Below are 25,356 nucleotides of genomic sequence, written 5' to 3'. Positions count from 1 at the left end.
TCCGCTCGGTGCGGCGGGGCTCGGCCCGGCCCGGTTCGGTTCGGGCGGCGGCGCGGGCGGAGAACCCGCAAGAACGAGTCCGGGCAGCAGCGGGAGCCACAAACACAGATCTTTAATGCGCTCAGACCGCGGGAGAACAGCACGGGCACGGACAGGCACCCCGAGCGCGCGCCCGCCGCCCCCCGCGCCCCACACGGAGGTTACAAAAACAACACGTGAAACCGCGGAATTCATCGTAAAAACGGACAGGGAAGGGGGGCATGCACTAGGGACCGACACCGGGGCAGCACCGCGGCGGAACCGGAGCCGCGTTCGGGGGGAGGCAGAGAATGGAGGGAGGGGAGCGCCGGCCGGAGCCCGGCCCTGGGAACGGCAATTAGCAGCGGTAATGAACCGCGCTAACGAGCAGCTGCCCGGCTCCGGCCTCGCCGGGTGACAGCGGCCGCGCTCGCACCGATCCCACAAAATGCCGGGCCCGGGGTCGCGGCTGGGGCTGGCACTTCCCTCGTGGGGAACAAGCCGAGGTACAATCAGCGAGTGACAACGGCAGCGGCTCCCAGGGCATGGGGACACGGCCGGTGCCGCTCTCCCGGGAGGGACACGGGCTCCAGCCCCGGTCACCTCGGCACGCTCTGCCTGAGTGGCCTGGAACACAGCAACGCTCTGGGCTGCAGGGCAGAACGCCCCGCGGGCAGCTCTGGCTGCAGAGCACAGTACAGAGGCAGAGGAGCTGTGGCTGTGCCTCTCTAGAGGAAAGCAGCCAGGTTCCCACTGCTCTGCTCACACCAACTCAGCTATCTGAACTGTAAAGGTACCAAAACCAGAGTTGAGCCCAGCTTAGAAACATGGTTCAGCTCATCTGGTCATCCTCAATGACAAACAGCTTTCAGAATAGATCAGGGCCAAATTTTATCTTTTTTGCCCTTAGCTGGGCAAGTGAGGCAACTCTCAAGTGCTGGAGACATAAAAATGAGATGGCTAAGTACTAAAAGGAAGAAAAAAAAAAGAAATCTGATTTTTTTTTAACATATATAAACAGAAGGAAAAAATATAATTGAGAACCAGTGCTACTGGTGTGCTCACAGAGGATCAGGAGGGAATTTTGGAAAGGGCTGAAGCGTTACAAAGGTCAGGGCAGCTCAGGGCTCCAGGCACAGCTGACCACTGAGTCAGGACAAACACGGGGTGTCCACACTGGCCTGGACTGAAAACCATCCATCCAGATTTATTTATTCCTACTAAAACAAAATCCTGTTAAACAGTACGTAACTCTTGTGTCTCTACAAACTCACAGCTATCTGCCAAACAATAAAAATCCCAAACTACAAAAGATGAGTTGTATTCAGTAAATATAAATGGGAAATTTAGGCTTTGTGTAGAATGTTTATCAGACTATTTACAGTGCAACACAGATCGTTTGAGTTCAGATCTCGCCAGCTTCTCTCTCTTCTGACCTCTTGGAACGAGATTTGCCATTTGTGCTCTCGTGCCTCCTCTCAGAAGAGCTCTTCTCTTTCCTCTCTCTGTCTCGGGACTTTTCTCTTGAAGATCGATCTCTAGAAGATCTGCAGTACAAAGCAAACCATCGCTATCAGCTTCACAATAAACATTGTCAACTCCCCACCGAGCAGAACTTTCCCTGGCAGGGCTGTGGGATGCAGGTTCCCTACAGGAACGTGCCTGGCTGCTGTGCCAGGGGGAGCAGGTCCCCCATGAGAGCAGCTCGGGGCCTCTGTGAGGTTTCCATGCCCAGCACAGCCTTTGTTCCTCCTTCCTCTGAGTGATCCTTTCAAGCTGTTGCCACAGGAGCTCTCTCAGGTCTTCCCTGTGCCCCTTACTATTTTTCTGGGCCATCCTGAAGTGCCTACAATTTTTTCCTCATCTCTGACTCAGCTCATTTCATGGCTTCCAGAGCAGTTTTTCATTATGCCCTAAGCTCTGGCTTTCTGCTCAACTGCTTTAAATACCAGCTGGATTCTTTGCTGGCTCAGCCCTGGGCTTCTCACTTTGCTGGCTCTGGCAGCATCCTGGGTTCAAAGTCAGGAAGATACAGATTTATATTCCCAGCCCACAGCACAGCTTTTCACAGCCACAGATTTTCAGCAGCGCTTCCCTGTGTCAGCCCACGCAGAATTAAACAGGAGGCTCACATTAGGTCTAATCTGAAAGGCTGTTTCTTGTGAGATTCCTGCCAGCTTAGGGAATAGCAGGATTCAAAGGAGCTGACCCTGAGGGAGCTCAGCACAAGCTCCTACATTTTACTTCAAGGCTCAGGACACAGGGTTTTTTACAGTCACAACAGAAGGTACCTTAGAGGTTCCACTTTCATTCTTGTTGATTTTAAGGTTTGACAATACTGCAAAATTGATACATCAGAACCCAACAGCCATTTAATTTTCATTAAACTGTGCCATTTAACATCAGTCTGTCTGATGACCTTGCCTCTCTACCTTTTCCACAACAATGCCTGCTGCCTGCAGACCTCCTACCCTGAGCTCTCCACATCCTGTGACACTCTCCATTTCCTTCAGCAAGTGAGACCTCAGCCCAGCAGAACCTGAGGGCAGAGTTCATTAACCCTTTTTCAGGAATCAGGGTTTTGCTGCTTGTTCTCTTGGTTTTGTTATGTTTTCTTAGACTGATCCTGGCCTGTCCCCAGCTCTGAGCAGTTTTGTGCAGGTGTGTGAGCTGGCCAATCCCCCTGCAGTCTCATGGGCTGGTTTGGATGTGTTCAGGGGTTCCGAAGTAATCCCTTACCTGCTCTTTAGTAATAGTTATTACAGGATCTTCCTCACTTCCTAATTGTCCAAACTTCTTTTCTTTATTTTTCATGTTCAAGACAGATTTAAAAAAGCACTTTAGTATCTCATCCATTGGAGAATCAACAGTATTTACACCCCCCCTCAATTATTAACAGACTTATTTTTCAGACCATTATTCCCTCCCCTTCACCAGGTGTCTTTAAAAGAAAAGCTGTTCTCACCCCTTAGCTAAACTGACCCAAGACACACAACAATAGGTTTGTTTCTAGAATTATACTTCTAGAATTGTACTTGCTGGTGCCTAATCAGGTGACAGTGCTCAAGCACTCCCCTATTAAGCAGGAGGCTTTAAAAAAATCCAGATGTAACCTCAGCAAGCACCTGGAGGCAGACTTGCTCCTGGGCTTAGAAGGGTTGTAAGGGGACACAGTGATTCCAGTCAATTTTTCTAATACCCTACACACACTTGCCTCATCCTTCCTCCAACACAGAGGCTGTTTTGCTGAATTTCAGAAAGACTTTAAGCCCTTCTTTGGACTATAGTGCTTCTCCTCAGAGACAGAAGAATGGTATACTCCTCCTGTATTTCTTTTTCAGGAGGAAAAAGTGCTGATTCCTAAAGAATTCTGTCTCTCTCAAGCAGCCTTCTAACAGAAGACTGCCCCCAGATCTCAAATCATAGACTCCTTCCCAATGCCAGCACTGAGAGAAGGAATCTGGGAGGCAGAAAATAACTACAGAAGTGTAATATCCAAACTGCCTCTCAGACACTTGGCTTCTACAGGCCCAGGGAAGCTCAGCTAGCTGAGGGAGGCTGCTTCCCATCCAAGGAGCATCTCGAGGCTCAGCACTGCAAATCAGGGAACCTGTTCTATTTCCTAGACTCTCCTCTCAGCTGGGATCTTGCTGTACAGCTGAGACCCCTGGGGAATCCTGCTTTGGCCCAGGAGCTGGCACAGGCCAGCACAGCTGCTCTGGAGAACCCTGCTCGCTCTACGGGCCAGGGAGGTCACTGTGAGCCAAGGACTCCCCTTTGCAGAAGCACCCAGTGTGGAATACCTACTTGTGTTTTGAGCTCCTGTCTCTGGAGCCCCGGCGGTGCCCTCTGCTGTGGCTGCGGGAGCGGCTCCGGTGGCGCCGGTGTCGGTCCCGGGAGCGCGAGCGCGACTTCCGCCGCTCCCGGGAGGCCGATCTGGAGCGTCTCCGCCTCCGCTCGCGGGACCGGGATCTGCAGGGAACACACACGGGCTCAGCGCCTCACACCTGCGCCCTCAGCGCCTCACACCTGCACCCTCAGTGCCTCACCTCTGCACCCTCAGCGCCTCACACCTGCGCCCTCAGCTGCCTCACCTCTGCACCCTCAGCGCCTCACACCTGCGCCCTCAGCTGCCTCACCTCTGCACCCTCAGGGCCTCACACCTGCACCCTCAGCGCCTCACACCTGCACCCTCAGCACCTCACACCCGCCCCTTCAGCTGCCTCACCCTGCGGCCATCATCTGCCTCACCTCTGTGCCCTCAGGGCCTCAGACCTGCCCCCTCAGCTGCCTCACACCTGCACCCTCAGCACCCCACGTCTGCACCCTCAGCTGCCTCACACCTGCACCCTCAGTGCCTCTCAGCCTCTCTTGAGTAACAAATACCCAGAGCACCATCATAGTGCAGCCTCTGCCCCCATATCCCTGCCCACACCCACACAGTGGGCAGCTGCCTCCTCCTGGGCCTTGTGCTACCAACAGAATGCCATGGGTTACTCAGTTTGTTGCAAAGCTTATAGAAAAAGCTCCCACCGTTATTGTAAGCAAGGGCCAGACCAGAGCTTACAACCTTGCATTGCTCACAAGTGAGGCCTGGGTAAGTAGAAGAGAGGCCAAAGGAAATGGCCTCTGATATTACCATAACCCTAAGAGAATCTTCCTTGTGAAAGTCCTGCACTTCAGAAGCAGATTTATTTCACCCTGCTCTCAAAATAAGAGAGATGCCAAAGGAAAGCAGTAGGCAGGGAGATCTCCAGGTCCATTATCACAGAGAATGTTGCCATAGCATTAAGGCAATCGATTCCCAGAGATGTGGGGGTTTTAATCTCAAATCTCTGTATTTTCACATCTGAGGTATCATATATATATATAAAACAGATACTTCAGATATTACAATCACAGAAGTATATCGGGTATTTATGGAAAGAGGCCGCAGGGACATCCATGGGCTCACACCAGAGAACACAGAGCCCACCCTGGCCAGGCTACTGAGCCCCTGCTCTACAGCCCCAGGAGGCACCCCAAGCTCAGCAGCACCACTGAGCTGCCCAAACTGCACTTCCCATCTCTTCCAGGGAGCAAACCTGACACTGAGGCACTGAGTGAACTCTACTGGTGAGACTCAGGAAAAGCCTTAGCAGCTAGAGACAAACACAACCAGGCATTTGGGAGAAGTGCAGAACTGGGCACTCACCTTCGACGATCTCTGTTTCTTGATCCAGACCTAGAAAGGAGAAGAGAGTTAAGTGAGAAAAATTATGATAGAGCCAGTGGGTTTTCAGGAGGAAAACTCATCCATCCTGGCAGATATTCACAGGAATAATCAATACCTCAAGTGATATATTATTACAAAAAAAAAAGCTTGCAAATAAAACATTTAGTTAGCTTCAATTTTAGGATCAAGAATTTGTCAAAACCAGGAAAACATTAATTTCTGCACAGTGACCTTCCTGTCACTACAGAAAAGTCTAGAAATCAGATACTATTAATAAAGCACCCCAATAAACCTTTCCAACTAATTTTCTGTGCATATTTGTTACATACTCTTTACTCCCTGCAGTCTAACACCAGCTGGATCAACTCTGACATTTTCAAGAAGTGCCACTCTCCAATCAGAAAGACATCTGCCACTTTTCTGATTTTGGTTCCTTTGAGGAAGTTGCATGCTGAAGGGGTTTTAATAAAAAAAAACCAGCCTTTTCTCACTCCTTGTATTTGTTTACCAAACATTAGAAGGAAATTTGCATCAATTTTTTTTTTCTTTTTGGGAAAGATTACTAGGAAAAAAGAGGAGACACAGCCACAAGAGAAGAACTATTACTGACAAGTGACAGAGATAAACTGAAAATCCTTAGAAAGCACTTGAGAAGAAAAATCCAGGCCTTGCTCTCCTTTCTCACATTCCACGAGCTTCAGAGCTCATGTGTGGCACTCTGAGCTTACTGCTGTCAGCATTAGCTCCTGACAGTTTGTAAATAACAACGGCAGAATTCTTTCAGCTTCAGCAGCACCATTACTCAGCACCACTTAAAATACCTCTGCACATGGAGGCTCCACCCTCCCTCTTCCTCTGTGGCCACATTTCAGAGCCAGATGAACATCACACGCTGTCTGAACAGTCTTGTTTTGCTTTAATTAAGAAGTGGCTCCTCTCCCTGTTTTGTGACTCAGAGTCTCACTCCTGTAACTGCTCCCCAGTGCACACAGACTCACACACAGGTTCAATTTACACCCCACAGAGCTGTTCTGGCACCCTGACATGAAAGCTACACACAGACAAGAATTTAAGAAGCAACAGAGAAGCATCTGTTTTAATAACATAATTTAAAACCATGCCTGGATAAGACAAGATAAAGAAAATCTACGTGCACTGACATTTCTTCAGTGAAATGGGATTGTTCAGTCATGGTAGAAAGTTAAAAAAGCCCCCAAATTTAGAAGGGAATTCAGGTAAGGACTGTAAACAAAGTGGAGCTGAACTTGGAGTCTACACACATGACCAGCTGAAGGAGAAGCTGATGAAGCTGCAGAGCAAGGCAGTAACCACACACCTCCAATCCCAGTAACAGAACCTGACACAGCAGCAGGACCTCCTGGAGGCACCTGGCAGGCAGCTGGATTTTTCTGGTGGTTGTAATCACTCCAAGTTCTTACTGTTCTTTTTCCTCCTGATCACTTTATTGTGAACCACCAGTGCACACATCCACAAAAGCCCTTCCACATCCCCTGAAAAGCCTGGCTGCCTTTCCATGCCTATCCAAGCAGGGATATGCATAAAAAAACATCTGATAATCACTCCCTAGAACCAAACTTCAGAATTCAGGAAGTATCCAAGAGAACAGCATTGTCCTTACTAACCTGAATCATTGTACAGCAGGAGACAAAGAAGATTGGTCTCTATAAGAGCAAGAGGACTGAGCAAGTCTATTTTATTTATTTTTTCCTCTCTTTTTGTCCCTGTATCACAGAAACTTTCTGCTGAGTTTCATAACCTGTCTTTTGTCCAGCTTAACACAAAGGAAATCCATGTGGCACCTCCACCAGACTTGTTTGCTGGTGTACTGTGGGAGCAAACACTGAGGTCTGCACTCCCAGCATGCCACTCCTCCACAGAATTCCAGCCTCAAGAGATTACTGGGTACCCAACAGCCACCAGGAATATCACACAGGACTTGTGTTTATTACCACTAGGGTGGAATCCAGTTCACTCATTCCTATGTGGAATCACAGCTTATTGACAAATTAATTAATTAATTGAGAGGCAGAGTTTGACAAGGGAATGCACAGGTTTGCAAGGATGCCAAAATGCCTGTCAGTCACCAAAGGCTCCCAAAGTCAAGCCACACTCTTCCTCCTACTGAAGTAACACCATGAAGGTGCTGTATAGGAGGATATGACAAGAAGAGTTCTGAAGGAATCATGTTTCCTGTGCTTCCTTAAAGTACCAAGCCCTGGATAAGAGGCTGGCTGGAAGGTGGTAGACATCACCAATTAGTTTTTGATGGAAAAATGCCTCTGTGAGCATGGTGTGCACAGCTCCCAGCAGATATTTGACCAAGAAATCTGGACTCTAACCTCAGCTCTGACACTGAGTGTCCACTGGGAGAGCCACTGCCCTCCCTCAGGTCATGTTCTCATTTTGGAGAGGCAATTGATTTGACCTCTTCCTTATGGCACTCCTAACTCCTTAACAAGTTTTCCTGTGGAGCACACAGGTGCCTCTGCACAGAGCCAGAGCAAAGGCCACAGTCTCTGAGTACTGTCACATATGGAAACAGCAAGAACTCAGACTTCAGGCCAGCTCCATGCAGTTCTTAAAGCTTTCCTATTTTAATCCTTAAATAAACATTCAAAAGCAGCTTTCAAACCCCCTCATCAGATGCATCCACATATGCACTACCTGTGAACACAACAGGCTCTTCAGCTCTCAAGAACTGAGGGCTTGAGGTTTTTTGTTTTAAAAACCACTAAAACAAAACCACAGCCACACCACAGGAGGAAGAAAACCAGCATTTTGAGAAGATGTGGATCAACAAAGAGATCCAGAGGGTTCTTCCTTAACAGCTCTGTTGAGCAATTTTTACAGAGAAATGACCTCAGGAAGAAGAGGCACCATGGAGACAAACTGAGCCCATGTTAGGCAGGGTCCTGCTGTGGGTTTGCCTTGAAGCAGCTGCATGAGAAGACACTTCCCATTTCACTTCCTCATCTCTGACCACAGCAGCAGCAACAGCAGTCCCTTTTGATTAACTCCTGCACTGAAAAGCTACTGCCAGATCCTGCAGCTCCCAAACTCAACTGCATTACAGTTACATGGAGAACAGAAAGTTGTGAGGCTCTCCATGAAGTGCTGCAGTTCCACAGAAAGCTGTAGCATGAACTGCTCCTTCAAAACACACCCAGAGAAAACCCACATTAAACACCCTAACTGGAGTTATGCATAACATGAATAAAATTATGTGGATAATGAGTAAGAGTTTGGGGCTCCCATCTTCATAATACACAAAAATGACCATGCTGGTATTTGTCAGCAATTCCAGCAGTGTATAGCCAGAGGCAGCACCATCTTAGAGTACACTGCAGTTATAAATCTCATATTCCTCAGACAGAGTCACTCTTCAGCTGACTCTGGGTTTCAAAAATAGCTCTGCACAGACAGCAAGGTTGGGGTCTTTTGGATGCAAGAAGTACACGAGGAGAAACATACAAGGAAAACAAGCAGGGAGATGCTGTGACAATCAGAACAGCATTCGGGCCCAGCCACCTCCTCTGCCTGAGCCCTGCAAATAACCACTCTCCCCACACCAGGCTGCTAACTGAGCTGTCTGCACACAAGTTGTCACTTCAGTTTAAGTACAGAAGAAATTGTTTGTCCAGTTCTGCGGGCAAGATGCAGAAGAGCTTGTCCTGAGAAAACCAATTAGAAAATCAGTCCCTCCCACTGCTCAGGAATTACAGACATCTGAGCAGAAGGTGACACACATAGCTACAAGCACCAGAAGCAGCCACTCCTTGGGATCCCTCAGCTTCCTTAGGAAATGCTTGCCAAAACAGCTCACTGATTGTAGGAAAGTTACATGCAGGCCACTATTTGGCACATGGACACCAGCCTGTTGTCACCTCCAACTCTTCAAGCAGTGGGGAGGGATGTCCAGGGAATTTCTGCCCTTTGAGCAAGCCTAGTCCTCACTCATCTTAAACTTTCCCACTCAGGGGCTCTGAATGAGGGTATTTTATCCAGATTCCCTAAGAGAGTAGGATTAGACCAATATAAGCCTCAGGACTACAGGGAACTCCCAACTTTTAGACACACAGTGGAGGTCAAAATACATGTACAATCACTCTAAGATGGAGGAGTGGAGGATCTGTGCATTGTTTTAATCTTTAACTGAATCCCAAGACGCTCACACAGCATCTGGAGCACATCCAACAGCCAGAAGCAGATGCTGAACTCCTGCAGTGCTCATGTACAAGGAATCAGACATTTCTAAACTTCACAGGCCCCAGGTCCCACTCACCGTCTGCCCATCCTCTCCTCTCGTTCTCTCTCCTCTCTCCGTCTCAAACGATCCTGGTTTCTCTTCTCTTGCTTTTCTGCCACTGTTTTCTAGGGGGAAAAAACAAACCCACATCATATTTCAGCCATGCAGTAACAGCCATTATTTACAGCCACACAGTAACAGGTCAGATGTGCAGGAAGACCATTCCAATGGCAAGACAAAGAACCATTGCACTGTATTTTATGTGCTGAGTTAAGACCTCTGTAAAGGTTCTCATTTTTCTCAGTTGAGGCACTGACCTCAATGCACTGTGAGTGAGGCACAGGAATCACAACTCTGACTCAGCTAAAGGTCTCTGTTTGCAAGCAAGGCCAGTACCACACCCCATTATGAATAATTTCAGAAAACTCCTAATGGCTTCAGCTAGTCAAGATCTTTTCACTGACAGAACCATGTGAAACTTCAGTTCAAACATTTCATTAAGAAGTTTCAAAGTCAAAAAAAATACCCAGAGTAACAAATTTCTGTCATGTTAATGAGAATGACTGTACCAAAACTCCAAGGAATAAATTATAGCAGTGCTCTGGTTTGACTGATTCTGAGGGTACATACTTAGTTACCCAAAAAGAGAGAACAAAACCCAAGACAAGGCTAAACAAAGCTCTGTTTGATGCTTTAGGAATTCTGCATTCGGAAACTTCTGACCTTTTACAAGCCCTCTGCAAAGAATTCTGTATTAATTTAATAGAAGTGTTCAAGGTCTTCAGAACTACAAAGAGGTGGTTTAAAACAGAGAGGATTACCCTCAGCTGGTCCAGTTTCTCACGAATCTGAATGAAACCCAAGTGTAATTTGCCTCCAAAGTGGTCAGCAAGACGCCGGTCGTTGTCATGGAGACCCAGATATGCTGAACAGACTTCACACACACGCAGCTTCTGCTGCTGGAAACTGGATGCAGGCATTGAATTTCGGTATTCTTCCTACAGGGAGGCAAGAAAACCCACACAAATGTCAGGGAGACACAACCCTCCAGGGAAACTCCTGCAAAGAATTGCTTTGAAAAATCAAAACCCACCCTCACACAAAGGAGGTGCCACACAAACGCTTTGTGGGCACAGCCAACCCAAAATCTATCCCTGCAAGGGACTGGTGACCAAATATTTCAGAGGATGAAGCCCTCCCTGCACTAGATAAAAGTTTCTAAAAATCATTTCATCCACCAAACCACACTGCCACCTGTTTGCTGGCACATGGCTGGAACTGCAGAAGGAGGTGTGAGGCAGAAACCACCACCCAGCCAACCCACAGGAGAGCCAACACTGTACCTCTGCCTCTTTCTTTTTCGCCCGGACTTTCTCCACTTCCATCAGGATCTTCTGAGACTCATCAACATTTCCTTCAGCTCCCAGCTGTTCTGCTTTAGCTAGGAGTTTTCCAATATCTTCATTCAGCTCATGGACTTTCTCTGCCTGAAGAGAATAGTTAGTTTTTAGTAAGATGAAAATGTCATAAAGCTTGCAGGAGAACTTGTCATTTTTTTAAAAGAAATTCTGTGTTGACTGTTTTCAATTAAATCTGTTGTTGGAAGATGACCATGAATCTCCAAAAGGCCCCAATAAAAGGGACTGGTGGACCAATGTCAGTGTAGTCACAGAGAGAGCAACTGGATGTGGAGAGATCATGATCTGCCAGTCATTTCTGGCTTACAGGTCAGCATAGAGGCCACAAAATCAGCTTCAGAAATGTCTTGTATTGGCCCAATTAGGTGAGTTTCCAAAAAGGAAACTCCATGAGCATTTGTTAAATGAAACAAAAATCAGGGGACGATGGACTTACTATTCTAATTTTTATGGTAACATTTCATAGCATAAGAAATCAATATGCTTTATTTCCATTCTAAAGCAATCTCTTTTAGAGTCCATGGTGCTCTTTGTCTCCAGAATGGCCAGAGCAGCCATTTGGGGAGGATGACTGGAATCCCCAAATCCTCTGTAGAGCCTTACTCCCCAGTATCACTGGTGTCAGAGAAACAGAGCCCCAGTGCTCCCAGTGAGACTTTCAGAAGCAATGCTCAGTGAGAGGCCAATACCTTTGCAGACACTTCAGCACTGATCTCCTCCTGTGTCTCAGCCAGGCGTTTCTTGGCCAGTTCTGTTCTCCTGTCACACTCTGCAATGAAGGATTCCAGGTGATCCATGGCCTGCATGATCAGACAAAGAATTATGAATGAAGCTGCTCTCTGTGCCAGGTGTAGCTTTGACAGCCAACAGCTGCAATCCTGTATAATGCACAAACAACCTCAAAAACAGATGCTTTGAGAAAAAACCAAATGACACTTTGCAGAACAAGTTACATTTGACCCCTGCCCTGTAAACCTGACCCAGTTCCTTTATTCTGACACATCAACACAGCTTTGCACTGGAACTTCCTTCCTATGCAGGAGCAACAGGCACAAAGACAAAAGCACTGGAATAACATGAAAGGGAAAGACAGAATTGTGCTTCCCCTTGATCTGTTCCATCATAGAAAGATTAAATGAAAGCCAAATCTGATAAAAGTTACACTACTGAGCAGAAGGCTTTTAATGTTAATTCTGGGACAGGGCAGCAGGTTACAAGAACCTGGTACAGAGCAGTAGCTGTGGGATCCAAGGAATGCCAGGAGCCTCCCAGCTCACTGGGATAATGGGGTGGCAAAGGCCATAATTAATTCTGCATTCTCCAGTCAGCAGCCAGGCTGACATTCAGGAAGGGGCTGCACATTCTGGGCAGGTAACACATCAAGCAACATGATGAGCTGAAATGGCCACTGAGTTCTACTGTTCAGCCCAGTAACTTCAAGAAGCAGTTTCCCCAAGAGTAACTAAAATTTCTCCATACTTACATCCAGCTCAAAAAACAGGTCTCTCTCTTTACTTGCAATCTCATAATCTGCTCTCAGAGCCAAGTCATGGATCTTTGTACATTCTCCAAGGTCCATTCTCTGTTAGAAGAAAAAGGAGAACCCACATAAGAACCCTCCAAGCAGCAGATGTCTCTTGCCAACTGCATCATATCAAAATACAGTACTTTCAGAAAAGCTTTCTCTTAACCTCTCAGCACCAGAACCAGCCAGAAGAACCCCATGCTTGCCAGAACTAGTTTTGTAGATGTTCTGGGAACATTAAAACAGCCCAAATGCTTTAAGTCCAGTCCTACTCCTGCTCTAAGTGCCAGGACAGCCTCAGAAATGGTTGGGAGGGGAGATGGGTCCCCTTCAACAGGCACTGACTGCAAATGCCTCCTATCCTGGAGCCACAGCCCAGGAAAACACACCTGCAGCCTGTTTAAAGCTCCTCTGGAAATGCACATCTGTGTCAGGATGAGCCCCAGTAACATATGGCACAGCAAATTGTGGGACACACACAGAATGCTCCCTATCAACAACAAAAGGACTTAAAAGGATTAAGGGCTACAGCCAGCAGCAATGCACAACCCCACACTCAGCAACAACAGACAGTGTTAATTCCACAGCCAGACCCTTCCCACATCCAGCTGCAGCCTGGAATTTGAAAACCTGCCCAGCAAAGCAAAGTCCAATACATAAGCCCATTTAATGAGAGACACAAGAGCATCTCCCTTCCCAGAAAGCTGCCCTTCCCTCCCACTGCACTCCACTATTTGAATTTGTTATTGTTTCTCCCACCTAACAGTTAGTAGCCACAAGAACCCAAGTCAATTATGCTCTCAAGACATGGAAGCTGCATTTCAACATTATCAATTTGTAACAAAGAACCTTCCTCTTACTCTTAGAGTAGAAAAAGAAAATGACATTTTGAAAGCCAAAATAATAAAAGCCCTAATTGTGAGCCACTGTAGGAATGGCAGGTACATGTCACTGCATGAAGGAACACCCCAACTCTTCTCTCACTGTCACCACCAGTCCCCAGGAGCCCAAACCTCAACATGCACTACAGGGGTCAGCTCAGTGAACTGCAGAGAAAGCTGAACTGGGATAACTCTGAATCCCTGTGGAATATCACAAACTAAAGCTGGGGATGCTCACATGAAACAGTACACTCAGAGAGCAGTGTTTGGAATGAAGCAAAGCAGCTAAAGCAAACTCTACCAGTTTATGCTCAGGTTTTCAGCAGGTGCCTATTACTGGCACCTAAATTTTTATTCTTCTAAAAAAAGAAAAAAAAATCCAGATGACTTGCTGCTATTTAGCCTTCCTCATTTTGCTCAGATTTACCAGAACCAGGAGGCCACAGAGGCTACCAGAGGCAGCAGGCCACAGAAACAGACACTGCATCCAGAATACTCCTGCTGAGCTCTCTAATGATAGAAATGTAATGCCTACAAAAAAAGCACTTTGGTACTTTTAGAGCTTGATCATTCTCAACTTCAGGCAAGCCACTTCAAAGAATGCTAGAGAGTTCCTGTTATTTTACCACAAAAATAACTTTCTATGATGTGACACATCTTTCATTCTTCTGGTTATGTTACTGAGATCACTTTCCAAGATAGGGAGAAAATAATGGTATTGGATGTGATTGTCACACATTATAAATATTCTTATCTGAGCCAATAACCCCACTTCAGAGAAGGGGCTCTCATCACTTTAGAAAAGCCAACAATGCTTGTTCTGAAGCTCCCAATTCCTCTCCCTGCTTGTTAACAAATCCCTCAGTCTTCCTCAGGGAAGAACATTCAGTTCTCACTGGCTTATAAACCTCAAATCTTCCTCCACATCCTCTGAGATATTCAAGTGCAAGGAGACTTCCACAGGTGTTGCTCACTCAGGGTAAGACCACCAGCCCTCTGCCTCAAAGCCTCCCCTCATGCCAAGGAGAGCTCAGAGAACACTCACTCCTTCCACAGAGACCACAACCTGCCCCACTCAACACTGGCTGGTTTAAAACAGAGGTATGGGAGACAGGCAGAGCCTGAGCAAAGATTGAACTCCACATACACACAAAGACTGAAGACATTTAGATGTCACTGATAATTAGTCCTGCTCACATTTGCTGAGAAATCCACACTCTGAGGGATCTCTGATGATCTCCACTGAACTGGCAACTCACCACAAAATGAAATTTCCACAAAGATGCTTTAACAGTGATCAGAGATGCAGAGTTTCATCCAAGTGAAAAAGGAAAGCACAGAACCCCCTCTCAACCCACAAAAACAATTCTAGAACCTACAGATTTCAACTCATATTCCCCAGCAGGGTACCCAATTAATTCCCTGGATGTCATTTCCAGAGTATGTTCAGTCTGGGCAGCTTTGAGGCTCATCTGTCCACCTCTGAGTGGAGCTGGAATTCAGGAGAATTGCCAGCTGATGCCATCTCTCAATGTGCTACAACACTTTCACTGACAGAAATACACTCACCATGAGCTGCAGAGAGAACTCAGCACTCACCACAAAGGATGTGGATGCAAAGGTAACAGCCCATGGGCTCACTCAACCAACTTCTGCTCTCCCAGAATGTTCCTCCTTACCCACAGAGACCAAACAGAACCACTGTAGGTTATTTAGTGGCAAGTTTAGACAAATTTCTGAGGCCAAAAAGAGAATAATCACAGGAGCAAACCAAGTTAAAATAACAACTCTTACAATCAGTAACACTCGTACACCTAAACAAAGCAAACATCAACAGGCCTCCTGCAGCCCTCAGGAATATTCCAGAGCTTTGCTTACAGTCTGGGCTCCTTTTCTTACTCTGCACCTGTAGGTCAGTGAGTGGGAGTCCATCACATTTCACTGAGCACAGCTCCCCAAGGGATCAGCTTCCTGCTGCCTTCAATCAGTTCCCACTAAGAAGTATCTGCACACATCAAGGATGCAATAGCAACAATGCCTTAGGGGAGGGCACAACACAGCAAGCACCAGAAGGCCAAGAGCATCTGTTGGAAGTTTCCAAAAGGTCCTGATTTCTGCAGTAACATACCCAGAGATGGATTATACCCCACCCAGCTGAGACAGATTCACCCATACAGCTCTTCCCTAGCAGACACTGGGAAGTGCCAGTGAAGCTGCCTGGGATCACGAGGGAGCCGCACATTCCAGCTCAGTTCCACTCTGTACTGGCAGCAGGGACCGCTGAAAAGCTCTTCCTGTTCTGGACATCACATGTTCTTACAACACAGATCTGCAGCACCAACACCTGCTCTGGCCCCCAGGAACCTGCTGGGAGAGGGGCAGAGCTCCACACCCACCTCCCTCTGCCCCCTCCCGGAGGGGCAGGGCCACCACACCACCATGAGGGAGCCACAAGATCCCTTGGGCAGGAGCAGCCTTTCTTCCTGCTCCTGCAGCTTCTGAGCACAAACCCCACAGTGAGAGGGAGAGGACAACTCAATCAGGACAAGTAACAACAGAAACAGAAGAAACCAATTCCTCAAGGTGCTTCTCTGCACCAGGAGACTCAGAACCCACCTGAAACACTTCAGACTTCCTGCATGCTTTGGCACCAGCTCACACACATCACTTATGCTGAACTAGCCCTTCAACTCACCATTTACCCCCTTGCTGAAAACCTGCCAGAAGAGGTAGAAGGCAGCCTTCATCTTCAAAACACCCTTTGGGCCCAAAAAACTGTGTCAAAAAACATACCCTGACCACAGTGACCTCTACAAAGGATGGGAGTTTAAAATTCTCAAATGGAGGTGAAGTCATATGGAGGCTGATGGAATAATCACTGCAAAACACATCTGAACTTCAAATGAATTCTAAAAAACAGAGCTACAGAGATTGGTATTCAGCTTTTCCAATCTTATTCTGCAAAGGCAGCCACTGAGAAGCTAAAGCCTGAGTGCTCAGAGCAGAGGCAGCTTTTGCAACAGCTCCTTCTTCCAGTGCTGCCACACTACTGCTACGGTGGTGACACAAGAGGGGCAGCAGCACCAGCCCTCCCTTTGCTGGGGACCCACTGTGCCCAGCCAGCTCCCCAAGGAGCAGCAGCAAGGGCTGTAAACAACCACAGCACCTTCCAACAATCTGGTTTAAATGGACAGACACTGAATTGCCACAGTTTTTCATGCAAACAGCAAAGGCAAAGATGGATTTCAAACATCCACATTCACCTCCATCCTCTGATTGCTGCACAGTGATGGTGACAAAGGACACAGTTTTCTTTCCAAAGTCAGGCTGCAGTTTTCATCCGGGAGCCTCAAATGAACACTTCCTTCACCAGAGCTCACTGCTAAAGCCCACATCACCTTCTGCTCTCAGAGGCAGCACGTGAGCCAAACCTCTGAACACTGGCCAGCCCTGTTCCCACAGAGGGAACAGCAAAAGAGCTGAGGGAACTGTTTGAAACCAGTGGGGCAGAGTGACACAAACACCAAGCTGCTCAAACAACCAACACTGAGCCTGAGATGTGACCTGCCACCACCACCACAGTAACAATAGAAAAGCTGCTCTTCCATCAGGGCTGGGGAGAGGAGACTGAAAATGTCCAAGGATTCGTGCAGCTGCTAAGGGACACTTGCTAACATGAAGATGCAGCCTTGGAACCACCATAGGACAAGGTGCAAGCTCTGACTACCTCAAACTGCTAAAACAGAAATAATTTTGCAACTTCTCACGGGATTGTAAAAGGAAAAGCATTTCAGGTGAATTCTGAGAACTCCTGGTTTGGTTTTTTGTTTGTTTGGGTTTTTTTTCGAGAAGTGAGAGCAGTTCCATACCCAGCTCACAGGAAGTGGAATTAGGATTGTGCCTGCTCTCTGGGCACAGAAAACCTGACCTCTCCTAGAAGTCACCCACCCTGCACAGACAAGAGCTGTACCAACACCCTCCTGAGCAGAACCCCTCACCCCAGAGGACACACTTACTGTTCCAGCCAGGATATCATGGGGACAGCAATCCAGCAGGTGGCTCTTGCACACACGGTCGTCTGTAAACTTCACCCTTTGTCTCGTTTCATCGCCTGCAATTCATGTGTGGTTTAAATAAGGAGACATTAGAACACCAGGAGAACACAGGCATCAGCATGAACATTTCACCTCAATATGCAGATTAAAATATTTGGTGCTCCTGCTCCCCAAAATTACTCAAAAAAAATAAAAAATAAGCTTAGAGGGTAACAGGATATTCTGGAACACTTATAATTGGCAACAAACACTACTTTAGCATTTATTCATCCAGGACACCATGTTAAACACAGTGCTGGCGAGCCAAGCAATGTCCAAGGCCTGTCATCCACATAAAGCAGCAGCACAGCCAGAGGAGAAAAGGAGACAGACAGGCTGGCTCCCAGCCAAAACCTGGTTATTTTCTCCACCCTTTCTTTTTCTTACTGTGAAGAAGGGGCAGGAGATACCAAACCCCACGCTAGCAAATCACAAAACAGGGCTGTGCTGGGCAAAACTGACAGGCAACTGCTCTTTGCTCAGGTGCTAATTGAGCCATCATCAGTCCGTTTGTTTGGAACCCAACTATGCAGGGTGTGCTCTCCCAGGCCCTGCCAGGAAGGAGCTGGCAGGTCCTGGCCTGGAACACACCACGTGCTGCCCACCCCCCAGCCCACCCTCAGAGGACATTTTACACTCAGGAGCCACTTAAACGAGACAATATCAGAAAAGCAAAAAAATAAATAATAAAAAAAAGGAACAAAGTTAGTCAATACACACTGCGAGCTCCAACACATACTATACCCATCTGCATTCTTCAAGACCTCAGCTGCAGAATTTTATGCCCACTGTTGAAAAGTTTTAAAGGAAAAGCTTTCTTGCCCACACCTGCAGTAAGGAAGTCAGGGGAATGATACATAAAAGTAAAGGCAAAGTGGTAATGGTATGTGACAATTTTAAAGCTCATCTGTGCATATGACACAGGTATGTGTAATACTAAAGTATGAATATAGTTTAGGATTCACAAGCATCCAGGAATAATGTCGTGTCTACTGAAATTTTTTTTTAATTTTTTTTTTCTTTCTAAGCTACACTTTTAAAGTTACTTGTGAAAAAAAGCAAACACTTTTTTTTTGTTATAACAGCTTTAAAAATTGGTTGTGACTCACGGCTCGATGAACATGAGGCTTTTCTGCAACTCCCTTGCAGATTGATGTAGGCAGGCAAAGATACACTGAACCTTTATAAATAAAATAGAGGGGCCACAATTGTTCAGTTTGTATGAAATAAAAATATGGGAAGCAATTCAATAGCAACTCAATACACAGAGAAAGAAAGCACTTATTCACTTACGAAACAAAGTGCAAAGTGCCTGGACAGCCCTGTTAACGTGCCAAAGGGAATTTAAGTACCCAGCGAGTCGCAGAAGGGAGACACAAACCGCAGCGGGACCGTATTTTGCACGGGCTGTCACATTTCTCGTCCCGGACAGCACCGGGCGCTGCGGGCACACCTACCTACGCGCCTGCGGACGTGGGGCACCGACCGGCCCCGCGCCTGTCCGCGGCAGCGGGGCCCGGGGCGGCGGGGCGGCGCCGGCCGCTCTGTGGGGCCGGGGGCGCGGCGGGAGCTCCGCCGGCCGGGCGCGGACAGGCCCGGCCCGCTCCGCCGCCCCGAGGCCGCAGCCGGGAGGGCGGGGGCGGATCGCGCCGCAGGTCCGGAGCGGCGGCAGCAGCCGGGCCGAGCCGAGCCGGGCCGGGCCGGGCCTCGCGCGGTGAGGCGGCCGCCAGGCCGCGGCGTTTCCTGCAGGCCCCGCCCGCCCTTACTCACCGTCCCGGGCCGTGCCCATGAGCTGGTCCAGCAGGGCCCGCATCTGTGCCTGGGCCGACATGGCGGGGCCGGTCCGGAGGCGGCGGCTCCGACCGAGACCGGGACAGGGGCCTGGGGCGGCGGCGGCTCAGCGGCCTCAGCAGCGGCGACGCGCGGCGAGCGCTGAGCGGAAGCAGCCCCGCCCTGCACCGCGCTGCATGACGGGAAGGGTAGTCCGCCAGGGGGCGGGGTCCGACGGGGCGGGTATGTGGGCGTGGCCTGCGAGCGGAAGTGGTGACGTCATGTGGGCGTGGTCAGGCTGAAGGGGCGGTGATGTCAGAGGGGCGCGGTCAGACCAAGCGGCGGCGATGTCACAGGGGCGTGGTCGGGCCGGGCAGCCCCAGTACAGCCCCGGTCCCGGTCCTGGCCCCGGCCCCGCCGCGGTGGGACCGGATACCGACACCGCCGTGGCAGCGGCCCCGGGGCTGGCCGGCCGTGGGCACGGTAGCCAGGCCGCAGCGGCGCCCCAGGACAGGCTGGTGCCCGCCCGGAGCAGGCCCGGGCTGCGCCGGCCGCCGTCCCCACCGCGCTGCGGCGGCTCGGGGCCACCGTGGGGAATGCGGGGCGAGGAGAGCCCCTGCCGGGCTGGAGGTGACAGGACACGTGGCCGGGGCAGGCGGAAGCACCACGAGGCACGGTGGGCGCACGGACAAGGGGACGAACCCCCCCTGGCCACGGGCACAGCCCGGAGAGGAGCGGGGACACGGCAGGGACAGTGCTGCGCGGTCCGTGACTGCTCCCCCAGCTGCTGGAGGGGGGATGGGGCCGTGGTTTTGCAGGAGCTCGGGCTGTTGCGTGTGCTGCGTTCCCTGCCTGGCTTTGTGAGCTCCAGCCCGCACCACTCCCATGAGTTTTACCTCTTGTCTCTCCACCTTGAGCTCCCGGCTGCTCGATGGATGCTCCCCGTGCCGGAGAAATCCCACCCATCTCTTTCCTGGCACAAAGCTCCACAGGCAGCGAGTGTTAGAGCCGGAGCCCCGGTGCAGGATTTGACGCAGCCGTTCCTGCTTTTCCCCCAGCTTTGAGGCTCTGTTGGCATTCGGGGAACGGCATCGTGAACCAGCCCCGGGCAGGGCTGTACCGCCGGCCCGCCCCGGTGCGACATCTCGGCTGAGCAGGATCAGAGCGGGGGACTCTGCAGGCAGGACACCCCTGCCCTGGGGGACAGGAGCTCCTCATGCCCGGCCCGGGCAAAGTTTGGAGCAGGGATGGCCACCCTGGGCATTGGAATGGGAGCCAAGCCCCATGCCCAGCGGCGTTGCCTCTCCCCGCTGCCCGCCCTTGGAGCGGTCCTGCTGAGCCCCGAGCGTTCCCCAAGTGCGCGATTCCTCCCCACAGAGGGGGACGCCTCATCAATCCCAATTCTGCGAGCCAGCAGCCAAATCATGCGCTCCCCACACCTACTTCACACCTGGACCTGCTCGCCAGCATGGCCAGACCCTCCCCAGCTGCCCGAAGGGTCAGAGCAGCCCTTTCCTCCAGCCAGACTGACCCGAGGCTGTGGGAGCTTGTCGGAACTCAGTACATCCCTCTGGGTGTCCCGAGTTGCCAAAACCCCTGCCAGGGGGCTCAGAGACCCTGGCACACAGCCCAGAACACCTGAGGGTTTGACTATGATCCATGGAGCAAATTACCAGCTTTGTATGAGGACCTGAAAGCCACAGAAGTTTAAATAGTATAATAATAAAATTATTATTAGATTAGTAGATTTTAGGATTTTTGGAATGGGCGTTTTGGGGACAAGATGGAGGAACGTGGGCATGTCTAGTCTTTCTTCTCCTTCTTCTTGGTCTCCATCTTCTGCTGTGATGTTGGCACTTTGGGATTGGTTTAGAGTAGAAGTGCACTGTCTAACACAGGTGATAGGTATTGGAAAGTAATTGTAAATATGTTATATGTAGTTTGTAGTATAAAAAGACAGCACTGCCCCAGGGGCGGTCAGAGTGCCTGTGGCTGCCCTGCTGAGCAGACCTCGGCTGGGCAAAAAGAAAATTTTATAGATAAGAATTAATAAACAACTTCAAGACGGAAAACTGAAGAGCTCCGACTCGTTCTTCGGACGCGCGGGCTGAAACGGAGACCTTCGCACATCTCGGCGCTGCAATTAACACGATTAACAACCAAGCTCCGAGAGGAGCTCTCCCCATCTCCTGCCCTGCCTGGGGCAGGGGTGGCTGGGGCAGCAGAGGCAGCCGCCTCTCCCTGGGGATCTGGTGGCTGTCGGTAGGTGCCAAGCCGTGCCAGGGCCGAGCCGTGCCGGGCGGGTGGGTGACAATGGCTGATGGCAGGAGCAGCCCGAAAGGTGCCCGTGGTTGATCAGCTCCCACCCGCCGTGTTTGCCCAGCAGGGCCCGGGTGGCCGCTGCTCCCGCCCCGCTCCGCCGCTGGGAGCGTTTGGAGAGCGGAGCCGGTGCCAGCCCTGCCCCCGCTGGGAGCCCCGGGGAGCGGGGGGGTGACAGCCCTGCCCAGGCTGCGACACTCCCATCGCCGGGGCTGTGCCATGCCTGGAGCTGGGGACCCCTGTCAGCCCTGCAGACACCTCAGAACACGGTGCTCAGAGCAGGGAGGGCTCCGAGGGAGAGACCAGGAGCTGTGGTCACCCCAAAAACAGGAGAGCAGGGCAGCTCTGGGGCAGGGCTGTGGCTGTCCCCAAGCCAAGTGGCCGGTGTCCCACTCCCTGAGTGTCCCCAACACCTGTGACAGGGTCAGGTGCTGTGTCAGGCCCCTGCCATCCCTTCAGCAGTCAGGGGCAGGCTGTCCCCTGTCCTCTGGCCATCCTGTGTCCTGGTCACCCTGCATCCCCAGCCATCTGTGTCCCCTGGCCCTGTTCTGTGCTGCCCCAGATGTCCCTGCTGGCACATCCTGCTGCCAGGGCAGAAATGGCACCCCTGGCACAGCCTGTCTGTGACCTGGGCTGAGTGCCATTGTCCCTGTCCTCACAGGGGAGCCACGGGCCACAGCACAGGGTGAAAATGCTGTCACCCAGCTCTGTCCCTGCCGTGGGGCTGGCCCAGACACTCTCCACATGGCATATCCACCTTTGCATCCACAGGTTCCAAAACCCCTCTCAGGGCTGGTCAGGGAGCCCAACATCCATCTCAAAGGGGCACAAGGCTGGAGATGAGTGCTCTGAACCTGCACAAAGGTGCTGCAGCACCTGGGGTACCCCAGGAAAGGCTTTGCCCACTGCAGTGGCAGCCCCTGTTTGCAGAGGCATGGCTCGATACGCAGTGTGTTCTTCAGAAGATCCCTACTCCAGGAGTCAAAATAGCATGAAATTTAATTTTACGCCTATTTGACAAAGCTTGATTTCACCTCCAATCAGCAGGGAGATAAGAGCCCTCGGCACAAGTGTGCGGGCAGTTTGGCAGCTGGGGCTGCCGATTTAATAGGTGAATTTACAGGGACAACACTTGAAAATCCCCTGGCGAGTGAACCATTAAGGTGAGCCCTGCCTTCCGTCCCCGCGTCCCTCCCCGCGCCGCTCTCCCGTTGCTGGGTGCTAAAGCAAACCCCAGCTCTGTTTACCGAGTCTACTATTACAATACGGCTACCAAATATTTGCCAGCCGTCAGCTCGCTGCTCCGCTATAAATACTTCAGGCCCAGGTGGAGGGCCGGGCAGGGGGAGCGGCGCGGGAGCCTATGCATGGCCGGGCGGCAGCGCCAAGGTGAGTGCGGAGCCGCTCCGGGGATGCCCTCCCGTCCCGGGGCTCCTCCGGCCGAGGGGGGCGGCAGGGCGGGCTGGGGTGGCCCCGCTGCCCCTCCTCACAGCCCGGAGGTGAGGCTGAGCCCCCAGAGCCCAGCCCTGGGCAGCACCGGGGGTACCAGGGTAGGACAGCACAAAGAGGGACACGCAGAGATGGCAAGGGTGACCTTAGGCTGGGTGCAGGTCCTGGCACCGTGCTTGGTTCCCCAGGATTTAGTGCTGCTCTGAGACCCTCTCAGCACGGCCTGGGGTGTCCCTGCAGCGAGGCAGGGCTGGGGACCCTTCAGCACAGGTAGCACGGGCTGCAAAGGGGCCACATCCAGCTCAGGGAAACCCAGCTGTGGTCAGAGCCCAGCAGGGCAGGGAGGCAGGCACGCTGTACCAGGCTCAGGTTGGCCCTTTCCACAAAAACCTGGGCAGGAAAGAGAGGGCTGGGCACTGTCCCACAGAGCTCACAGGCACCAAGACAATGCACAGGGCCAGGGAGGGAAAAGGGCAGAAGGGTGGGACAGATGGACCATCTGCAGAAGCACAGCCTGTTTCCCACTCACTCAGGGTTTGTGAGCCCAGAGGGGTGCAGGATGGTGCTGGGGTAACCCCACCACGGATGGCAGCAGCCACCATCGCCCTGGGTGAGCTGAGGGAGATGACAGGGACCCTCTGCCAGCTGAGCAGGGCAGGCAGCAATGGGCCTGAGACAGGACTCTGTCACCAGGAAAGCCAAGGGGCCATTGTGTGGGCAGGGCATGGGGCTCGGGGGCCCTGAGCTGTGGGATGGGTGCTGAGCTCCCATTCACCTCCATGCACAGCCCTGGGGTGAAGGGGAACATCCCTCTGCCCCACATCCCCACTGCCCTGCATCCCATGACCTGGTGTGGACATCCATGTCCCACAGGTCAGTGCAAACATCCTATGACTTAGGGACATTCCTATTGTCCCACACCCCATGGTTTGGTGGGGACATCCCTGTTGCTTGATGTCCCAGGGTTCAGCTAAAATATCCCTACTGTCTCATGTCCCCTTTTAGGGGAATGCCATCTCTGCTCCTCCATGTCCCACCACTCAGGGTTATGCTTCCATTGCCCCATATCCCATGTTTTGGTGGGGACACCCCTGCTGCCTGCTGTCCCTGGGCTGAGCGGGGCTGTCACAGGGTGAATACTCCCACTGCCCCCTTTTCCCCAGCTTGGTGGGTACATCCCACACCCCGTTATTTGTGCAGGGATCCTACATCCCTGCTGCCCTGTGGCCCCACCTTGGCCATAGTGGGGCACAGCATGGTCCCCTGGGCTCTCAGGGCTGCTGGGTGTTGTGTCAGGGCTGGTGGCAGGCTGTGTCACCCTGACCCCGCTGTACCTGTGGCCCCACCTTGGCCATGGTGTGGCACAGCCCGGTCCCCTGGGCTCTCAGGGCTGGTGGCAGGCTGTGTCACCCTGACCCCGCTGTCCCTGCCGCAGGGTGACTCCCGGGGGTGCCTCTGAGCGCTTCCATGGCCGCGGGTGTCATCCAGCCCCTGGCCGAGCTGCGGCTGCCCTCACCCTTCCCGCACGGCCTCCTGCTGCCCACGCACCCTGAGCCCGACTTCCCCGACCTCTCCGAGGAGGAGGAGGAGGAAGAAGAGGAGGAAGAAGAAGAGGAGGAGGAGGAGGACGTGGAAGCAGTAGAGGAGAGCGTGCGGCCGGAGCTGGCCGGTGTCTCCAGCACTGCCGAGACCACGCTGCGTCTCCTCAAGTTCTCGGAGCTCATCAGCTGCGATATCCAGCGCTACTTCGGGCGGCGGGGCCGGGAGGAGGCGGCCGGGAGCCGCCCGGTGCCCGCGGACTGCGGCTCGGCCCCGAGCGCTCCGGCCGTGCCCGAGGCCCCGCGGGGCGGCCCGGGGGCCGCGCACAGGCTGGGCCCGCTGGCCGAGCTCTTCGAGTACGGCGTGCACCGCTGCCTGCCCGGCGGCCGGAGCCAGCGGCTGGAGAGGAAGTACGGCCACATCACCCCCATGCACCGCAGGAAGCTGCCGCCCTCCTTCTGGAAAGAGCCGGGCCCCGCCGGGCTGCTCCACAGCGGCACCCCCGACTTCAGCGACCTGCTGGCCACCTGGACCGTGGAGCCGGGGCCGGAGCCGGCGGGCGCGGGGCGGGAGCTGCTGGGCCGCCCGGGGCTGGAGGCAGAGCCCTTCGCGGGGCTGTGACCCCAGCGTGGCCCCGGTGCCGCCACGTGCCACCCGGTTAATGATAAACCCGGTGGCCCCAGTGCCAGCACCGGGGCGCTCGGAGCGGCCGGGCCGGAGCCGGTGATGGGACGAGTGAATAAATGACTCCCGCCAGGCAGCAGCGTGTGCGGTGTCCTTTGCCACCCTGCTGCCAGGACAAAGGGCCACCGCGGCTTGGCACGGCCTGGGGGCTGCTGGCAGCAGCGGGAGGAGCAGGGC

At 51.9% G+C, this 25,356-nt stretch overlaps 2 protein-coding genes across 3 annotated transcripts; one reads left to right on the top strand and one right to left on the bottom strand.

Annotated features, from left to right (window-relative positions):
* Positions 1-101: 101 nt before the first annotated feature.
* LUC7L (LUC7 like) lies at positions 102-19,349 on the bottom strand. Of its 2 annotated transcripts, none has more exons than XM_054270796.1 (10): positions 19,189-19,349; positions 17,341-17,435; positions 12,402-12,500; positions 11,608-11,718; positions 10,844-10,987; positions 10,322-10,498; positions 9,537-9,625; positions 5,213-5,242; positions 3,826-3,990; positions 102-1,565 (listed from the first exon to the last, which is right to left on the bottom strand). In XM_054270796.1, exons 1-10 carry the CDS (start codon positions 19,247-19,249, stop codon positions 1,424-1,426), a joined length of 1,113 nt encoding a protein of 370 aa, XP_054126771.1. In that variant the 5' UTR covers positions 19,250-19,349; the 3' UTR covers positions 102-1,423. The 2 variants fall into 2 exon arrangements, with proteins under 2 accessions (XP_054126771.1, XP_054126773.1); XM_054270798.1 differs by having other exon boundaries at positions 17,341-18,598; positions 19,189-19,271.
* A 5,074-nt stretch (positions 19,350-24,423) lies between these two features.
* On the top strand, positions 24,424-25,116 carry PERCC1 (proline and glutamate rich with coiled coil 1). The gene has a single exon (XM_054270802.1). The coding sequence runs from the start codon at positions 24,424-24,426 to the stop codon at positions 25,114-25,116; it is 693 nt and encodes a 230-aa protein (XP_054126777.1).
* The last annotated feature ends 240 nt before the right edge of the window (positions 25,117-25,356 follow it).

This window comes from Melozone crissalis, unplaced genomic scaffold, assembly GCF_028551555.1.
Source record: "Melozone crissalis strain CALT ecotype California unplaced genomic scaffold, PUWL_Pcris_2 ptg000012l_1, whole genome shotgun sequence".
Classification (NCBI taxonomy): Eukaryota; Metazoa; Chordata; class Aves; order Passeriformes; family Passerellidae; genus Melozone; species Melozone crissalis.
This window is presented reverse-complemented; position numbering and strand designations above follow the sequence as displayed.